This window comes from Oncorhynchus kisutch, unplaced genomic scaffold (assembly GCF_002021735.2).
Source record: "Oncorhynchus kisutch isolate 150728-3 unplaced genomic scaffold, Okis_V2 Okis01b-Okis20b_hom, whole genome shotgun sequence".
NCBI lineage: Eukaryota > Metazoa > Chordata > Actinopteri > Salmoniformes > Salmonidae > Oncorhynchus > Oncorhynchus kisutch.
Genome location: NW_022261978.1, coordinates 1,390,145 through 1,398,718, shown reverse-complemented (window position 1 = coordinate 1,398,718; position 8,574 = coordinate 1,390,145). Strand labels below are relative to the sequence as shown.

Below are 8,574 nucleotides of genomic sequence, written 5' to 3'. Positions count from 1 at the left end.
CCGAGACACTGCCAGGGAACAAGGCTGCTCTCTCTCTCCTCTCCCGAGACACTGCCAGGGAACAAGGCTGATCTCTCTCTCCTCTCCCCGAGACACTGCCAGGGAACAAGGCTGATCTTTCTAACTCCTCTTCTGGCTTTCTCTCGTCCCCTCTCCTTTCACTCTTTCTATCCTGTCCTCCATCTCCCCCACTCCTCCTCCTTTCATTTGCTTTGGTTGTCCTCCACTCAGTCATTCTCCCTCTTTCCCCATCACTCTCTTCAGGGGGGATTAACTAAGATCTGTCATAGCTCATAGACTCCGTGACAATTTCTCTCCCCTGCACAAACCACTGAACTGACAGGTTTAGGGTAAAGGTCACACACATCCAGGTCAAAGGGCACGGGGGTGGAAGAGAGAATCTTTTATTGAAATAAATAAAACACCACTACACATAATCTGAAGCAAATCATTGATGATATTATATTCACCAAGTAGGTAGACAACATGTAATATGAACAACGACATCAGTCATTTAACGTCGCCGTGACGACACTGTGTATTAGACTGACAATAGGTTGGCTGACTGGTTTTGGCAGCTTTAGATCAGGCAGTAGAGAAGAACAGCAAGATGTTGCTTCAGTCTACAGACCCGATACAACACCTGTGTAGTCTCTCCCATGCCAGGATTCAAACACCCCTTTCTCCATTTCAACATATAAAAATACTGTGTCTAAATGAAATGATATATATCACAATCTGTTCAGTATCAATAATCAAAGGGCTACATTAGGCTACATGACACTAAGTAGTAAAAACTATCTAAGCAAAAACATGTCAATGTTAAACAAATGTTATGTACCTTTCTGTTTTTAGTTTTACAACAATATAAATACAATATTATCAAAGCTACATTTGTGTTGAATTTCATAATACTGCTGACGTGGTAGAAGGAGACTGATTGGACCAGAGAGAGATAGGAGGCGGGTTTTACTCAATGATACAATTATAACCAATTACCATAACGAATGTTAAAGAAGATTCTGGCTAAAATCAAACTGGCACATAGCCTCCAAAAGGCTCTTTAAAGTAGGCCAAAAGGCCCCCACCTCTTTAAAGTAGGCCTAAGGGCCTCAGCTGCTCTCTCAAATGCACCCCCTTCCCCCATCTGAACCTTCAAACATCCTCATCATAAAACTGGCCACTAGAGGGCAAACTGGCAGCCCAGTGAAAAGATACACAGATTAAATGGTAAACTAGCAAAAAAGAGCAGCAGTTTCTCATTTAACAGGAAGAAACTAGAGAAGTGTCAACGTTTTCCTGTTGCCAACATGGCTGCCATGCATCACACAGGTTCCTCCATTTTACAATGATTTGAGCACATGGATAAAGTGGTGTACAACACAGTATAAATCCAAAGAATGACCATTCAATATAACATTACTAATGTGAGACCACAGTTGACTTTCTTTAGGTAGATGAAGATGAGGTTGGTTGGTTTCGTGTTGGTTGGCCGTCCTTGCCAGGGAAGAACTGTCCTATATTACAAACAGTGTTGTCCACAACACACAGACAATGTCCATGTTTTATATATACTTTCCCACAGTGTGTTCAGTAACTCCTCTTCGGCTGACTGCGATGCCCACGTGTGTGTAGTACCACAACGCCTCTACGCACACTCCTTACAGCCGCACTCCACTGCTTTCTCCACGTCCTGTGTGAAGGAACCTCCGTCGTCGCACTCGAAGGTGTAGCGCCGGCGTCGTACCCTCAGTGGGGCGCAGCACGCCGCCCCGCCCCCCTGGCAGCCCCCCCGACACTCCACCCAGGAGAAGGGCCGCGTCGTCTGGCAGTCGGCGTGGCCACGTGGCACCCGGTGGAAGTCACGCACCGCCTCGCCGCGACACGCTGGTTCAACTAGAGGTTAGAGGACAGAGGTTAAAACCTGTTAAAGATAGGGCCGACTACTGCCCCCTTTGGAGGAATTGCGTGCCCATAGTAAACAGAAAAAAAATCTGTTAAAAATTGCTAATATATGCATATAATAATTATTATTGAATAGAAAACACTCTAAAGCTTCTAAAACCGTTCAAATGATGTCTGTATGTAAAGCAGAACTCTCAGGGCAGCCATTCTACCAAACTCTCTCTTGCCTTCATGAAAGTTGGACCAACTTTGACGTCATCGCCCCCACCCTTCCCAACCAGCTACAGACCTGGGAACAGTTCCTATCTCTTCAGCGTGGTGTCCTCTTTCAGTGGGGCCTCTCTTTGTGAGAATCACGCGCACCCTCGAGTTTTGGCGGGCTGAAACCTCCGGGTCACGCGAAAATACATGTACTTTCATGCGCACGTCTGGTCCGGAGCTCTCTTTCTTCCAGGATTGACCAAACGATTTCGGTTTGTCTGTTCGGGCTAAGGTTTGTTTTGCATGTTAATTATGGGTTTCTGTGGACTCCGAGATAGAGGAGACATAATGCTAATTCCTGAGCGCCGTCTCATATTATAGCCCTAGTGAACGAATTCTGTAACGTTAAAAATAAATGTAACACAGCGATTGCATTTAGAAGAAGTGTATCTTTCTATCTATATGTAGAACATGTATATTTAGTCAAAGTTTATGATGTGTATTGCTTGTTATCTGACGTTAGCTCCGGCAGATATAATCATTTCTCCGGACATTTGAGTAGCATTTTGTGAACATGACGTCATTGTAAACAGAGATTTATGGATATAAATAGCATATTATTGAAAAAAACATAAATGTACTGTGTAACATGTCCTATTACTGTCATCTGATGAAGATTTTCAAAAGGTTAGTGAATTATTTTTCTTTTAATCCTGCGTTTGTTGATTGCATTTTTTGGCTATGCAAATTAGCTGTGTCTTTGGTGGTGGTTTGACATAAATATGTGCTATGTTTTCGCCGTAAAACATTTTAGAAATCTGACTTGCTGGCTAGATGAACAAGGTGTTTATCTTTCATTTGAGCTATTGGACTTGTTAATGTGTGGAGGTTAAATATTTCTAATACGTTCCAGCTGAACGTGGGAGGGGTCGTTCCCAAAAGGGAACCCTAACCCGTCAACAGGCTACCTGTTAAAGAGGCTGAGTAGTGGGACATGATCAAACACAGTAGTGGTTATTCATGTGTCGTTGTTTTGCATGTTCTCTTGAGGACTGGTGTCCGACCACTTTCTTCTCAATACATAATCAGTTGGCGCTTATCAACATTATGTCTAAAGTTCATTTGTTTGTCATCATTGTGATGTCATCCGATTGACTTTAAATGTAGTCTAATGCTAGCTAGCTAGCTAGCTAAGAGTGAAGGGAAAGCACCACATTTTTGCTAGCACATTTTTTTAGGAACATTGCTAGCTATTGACATTTGTCTAAAGTAAATTTGACGACATAATAATGATGGCAAAGTTGATTCCTACTAATTGTTTGCCTAATGTAGCAAGGGCATTGTATTTCCAAGACGAAACAATCTCTAGCCCCCTTTAAGAATGACAAGGCACCACTAAGCGTCTTGAGAACACTCAACAATGGTGCGATGCGACCGAGTGTTCCAATGTCTCTCCCTGTCAAACACACACTCCCTCCACACCTCTCCCCCTCGGTCATAACCTGTATCACAGGTTCTCTCTCTCGTACCTGTCCCCCCTCCTCCTATCTTCTCCCCCCATCCTTACCTGTGTCGCATGTGTCCCCGGTGTATCCCGTGTCACAGAGACAGTAGGTCGCTCCTCCCTCAGTCAGCTGACAGTGGCCATGTTGGCAGAGCAGCACTGAACACTGCTTGGCTGGTCCTTCTGGTACTGCTGGCACTGCTGGTACTGCTGGTACTGCTGGTGCTGTTAGCTCCCCCTGTTGATTACACAGGGTGGCGTGCCAGCCCTCCTCACACTCACACCTGTACGACTGAACATCCTGAACCACACACACACCCCTCACACACCTGGGAGAGATGGAGGGATGGAGGAGAGATGAGGGGGAGGGAGAAATGGAGGAGAGGGAGAAATGGAGGGGAAGGGGGAGGGAGAAATGGAGGGAAAGAGGGAGGGAGAAATGGAGGGAAAGAGGGAGGGAGAAATGGAGGGAAAGGGGGAGGGAGAAATGGAGGGAAAGGGGGAGGGAGAAATGGAGGGAAAGAGGGAGGGAGAAATGGAGGGAAAGAGGGAGGGAGAAATGGAGGGAAAGAGGGAGGGAGAAATGGAGGGAGGGAGAAATGGAGGGAAGGGAGAAATGGAGGGAAGGGAGAAATGGAGGGGAAGGGGAAGGGAGAAATGGAGGGGAAGAGGGAGGGAGAAATGGAGGGGAAGGGGGAGGGAGAAATGGAGGGGAAGGGGGAGGGAGAAATGGAGGGGAAGGGGGAGGGAGAAATGGAGGGAAAGAGGGAGGGAGAAATGGAGGGGAAGGGGGAGGGAGAAATGGAGGGGAAGGGGGAGGGAGAAATGGAGGGAAAGAGAAATGGAGGACAAGGGGGAGGGAGAAATGGAGGGAAAGAGGGAGGGAGAAATGGAGGGAAAGGGGGAGGGAGAAATGGAGGGAGGGGAGAAATGGAGGGGGGAGAAAAGGAGAGAGTGGGAGAAATGGAGGGAGAGGGGGAGGGAGAAAGGGAGGGAAAGGGGGAGGGAGAAATGGAGGGAGAGGGAGAAATGGAGGGAGAGGAACAAATGGAGGGAGAAATGGAGGGGGGGGGGAAAGGAGGGAGTGGGAGAAATAGAGGGAGAGGGGGAGGGAGAAAGGGAGGAAGAGGGGGAGGGAGAGGAAGAGAAAGATGCTATTAGAAAAATACAGTGGGGAAAATACAAAAGCTGGGACTCGGACAACACAGTCAATTAAACCATACACTTAATGAGTTACCCCCAAAATAAATCAACATGATAAAACACAAGATAACAACAAGCCACATAGACCCACTATAAACCATAACAGACTACAACCCCACATAGACCCACTATAAACCATAACAGACTACAACCCCACATAGACCCACTATAAACCATAACAGACTACAACCCCACATAGACCCACTATAAACCATAACAGACTACAACCCTTTACCACTCACTCTCCTGTCTCACTTACTTATTCCCCTGGCATGGGTTAGCCGCGGTTGCCGGGGCAACATCTCCCCCAACAAGGCCTCCTCCGACTGGCTGATCGCAGTGTAGCCCACCCCAGTCAGGCTGGCAGTGGCAGAGGGGTCCCTTGGCACCATCCGGTTGGCACACTCCATGGAGGCAGAACAGTTTCCTGCAGGGCTGGCATCCTGGCACCACCCCTGGCTTCATCAAACCATTACAGTTAGTATCAACGCAGTGTGAAGATGTGTCTAAAATACTCAAATAAATATTTATCCAACTTCTCACACCTAGGTTTCTGGGAATATTCCAACTGGGATTTCTGGAAACCCTGGGAATTTTGGGTAAGTTACCAGAATGTTCCTCCCCGTCTCCCACCATACCTTCATAGTGGTCTGGGTGAAGTCCTGCAGCTCGTGGTTGATGTACAGATTCCTGATGCAGCCGTGGAAACTGGAGGAGTTGAGGGTCTGGAAGAGACTCAGAGAGGAGTAGGACATCTTCTCTGGCATACCTGGAGAGGAGGGGGGGAGTGAGAGAGAGGGAGGGAGGGAGGGAGATAGATGGAGGGAGGGAGGGAGAGTGAAAGGATATATAGGTTGGGAGTAGAGAATAGATTGGAGAGAGAGAAAGAGAGTGAGGGAGAGGAGATGAGACCTGGATATTAATATGTAATATTAGGGCCTGAACCTAGCTCTCAGCTGAGGTCGTGTGTGTCTTACCCCCCACGTATAGCGGTGCCTCTCCAGACAGAGGTGGGACCCCTCCCAGACTGTCCAGAGTGGTGGGTGCACCCCCGTCCACAGACAGGTTCACCATCCTGTCAAATGTCACCAGCTCTACTGTATGGAAACGCCCGTCGTTCACCGTCTCAGCACTACGGCAACACCAGAGGTCAGGGATTAAAGGTCAGAGGTTAGGTGGCGGTGATATTTTATTATGTTCTGATAGTCGGTGTTTGTGAATACAATGTAGATGACGTTGGTGTGTGTGTGTGTGTACCTGTATGTAATGTGTGTGTGTGTATATAACATGTCATAGGTGTGTGTGTGTATCCTTCAAACTTAGCTTTCGTCAAATAATTCTCCATTTGTAGCAATTACAGCCCTGCAGACCTGGCATTCTAGTTGTCAGTTTGTTGAGGTAATCTGAAGAGATTTCACCCCATGCTTCCTGAAGCACCTCCCACAAATTGGATTGGCTTGATGGGCACTTCTACGGTCAAGCTGTACGGTCAAGCTGCTGCCACCACAGCTCAATAGGGTTTATACAGTGTGAGGATGATGAACATTCTACACTTCTAATATAACATTCTATGACAGTACACTAGTCTAGATACAGTGTGAGGATGATGAACATTCTACCCTTCTAATATAACATTATATGACAGGACACTAGTCTAGATACAGTGTGAGGATGATGAACATTCTACCCTTCTAATATAACATTCTATGACAGTACACTAGTCTAGATACAGTGTGAGGATGATGAACATTCTACCCTTCTAATATAACATTCTATGACAGGACACTAGTCTAGATACAGTGTGAGGATGATGAACATTCTACCCTTCTAATATAACATTCTATGACAGGACACTAGTCTAGATACAGTGTGAGGATGATGAACATTCTACCCTTCTAATATAACATTCTATGACAGGACACTAGTCTAGATACAGTGTGAGGATGATGAACATTCTACCCTTCTAATATGACATTCTATGACAGGACACTAGTCTAGATACAGTGTGAGGATGATGAACATTCTACCCTTCTAATATGACATTCTATGACAGGACACTAGTCTAGATACAGTGTGAGGATGATGAACATTCTACCCTTCTAATATGACATTCTATGACAGGACACTAGTCTAGTAGATACATTGAGAGGATGATGAACATGAGGAGAAGTATTTAAAAAAAAAATACATGCATTGCTGTTTAACTTTTTTTCTTCCAGTCATTTTCTTTTGAACAATTCTCATGTGGGTTTGTTTTTCCCTCTGTGTTTCTGTGTGTGTGTGTGTGTGTGTGTATCTCTGTGTGTGTGTGTGTATCTCTGTGTGTGTGTGTGTGTGTATCTCTGTGTGTGTGTGTGTGTATCTCTGTGTGTGTGTGTGTGTATCTCTGTGTGTGTGTGTGTGTGTGTGTGTGTATCTCTGTGTGTGTGTGTGTGTGTGTGTGTGTATGTCCTTCAAACTTAGCTTTCGTCAAAGAATTCTCCATTTGCAGCAATTACAGCCTTGCAGACCTTTGATGGGCACTTCTACGTACCGTACGGTCAAGCTACTCCCACAACAGCTCAATAGGGTTGAGATCCGGTGACTGTGCTGGCCACTCCATTATAGACAGAATACCAGCAGACTGCTTCTTCCCTAAATAGTTCTTGCATAGTTTGGAGCTGTGCTTTGGGTCATTGTCCTGGAAATTGGCTCCAATTTAGCGCCGTCCATAGGGTAGTGCCGTCCAGACGGCATCAAGCACTCCTCCAGCATCTTTTCATTAATTCTGCATCTCACGAATGTTCTTCTTTGTGATCCGAACACCTCAAACTTAGATTCCTCTGTCCATAACACTGTTTTTCCAGTCTTCCTCTGTCCAGTGTCTGTGTTCTTTTGCCCATCTTAATTTTTAATTTTTATTGGCCAGTCTGAGATGTGGCTTTTTCTTTGCAACTCTGCCTAGAAGGCCAGCATCCTGGAGTCGCCTCTTCACTGTTGACGTTGAGACTGGTGTTTTGCGGGTACTATTTAATGAAGCTGCCAGTTGAAGACTTGTGAGGCATCTGTTTCTCAAACTAGACACTAATGTACATGTCATCTTGCTCAGTTGTGTACCGGGGCCTCCCACTCCTCTTTCTATTCTGGTTAGAGCCTGTTTGCCCTGTTTTGTGAAGGGAGTAATACACAGTGTTGTATGAGTTCTTCAGTTTCTTGGGTTCTTCTCACATGGAATAGCCTTAATTTCTCAGAACAAGAATAGTCTGACAAGTTTCAGAAGAAAGTGCTTTGTTTCTGGACATTGAGCCTATAATCGAACCCACAAATGCTGATGCTCCAGATACTCAACTCATCTAAAGAAGGCCATTTTCATTGCATCTTTAATCAGAACAACAGTTTTCATCTGTGCTAACATAATTGCAAAAGGGTTTTCTAATGATCAATTAGCCTTTTAAAATGCTAAACTTGGATTAGCTAACACAACGTGCCACTGGAACACAGGAGTGATGGTTGCTGATAAAGGGCCTCAGCCGTTTCCAGCTACAAGAGTCATTTACAACATTAACAATGTCTACACTGTATTTCTATTCAATTTGATGTTATTTTTTATTTATTTATTTATTTCAGCTTTATCCAGGTAGACTAGTTGAGAACAAGTTCTCATTTACAATTGCGACCTGGCCAAAATTAAGCAAAGCAGTTCGACACATACAACAGCACAGAGTTACACATGGAATAAACAAACATACAGTCAATAATACAGTAGAAAAATAAGTCTATAT

At 45.2% G+C, this 8,574-nt stretch overlaps 1 protein-coding gene across 1 annotated transcript in view; it reads right to left on the bottom strand.

The window, feature by feature from the left end:
• Positions 1 to 388: 388 nt before the first annotated feature.
• LOC109886283 (slit homolog 1 protein) overlaps positions 389 to 8,574 on the bottom strand; it is a 120,018-nt gene continuing 111,832 nt past the window's right edge. The window contains exons 34-38 of the mRNA XM_031811551.1: positions 5,791 to 5,945; positions 5,452 to 5,582; positions 5,073 to 5,272; positions 3,674 to 3,939; positions 389 to 1,896 (exon numbers count right to left, since the gene is read on the bottom strand). Of these exons, the coding sequence (XP_031667411.1) occupies positions 1,649 to 1,896; positions 3,674 to 3,939; positions 5,073 to 5,272; positions 5,452 to 5,582; positions 5,791 to 5,945 (1,000 nt within the window). The 3' untranslated portion in view covers positions 389 to 1,648. The remainder of the gene's footprint in view (positions 1,897 to 3,673; positions 3,940 to 5,072; positions 5,273 to 5,451; positions 5,583 to 5,790; positions 5,946 to 8,574) is intronic.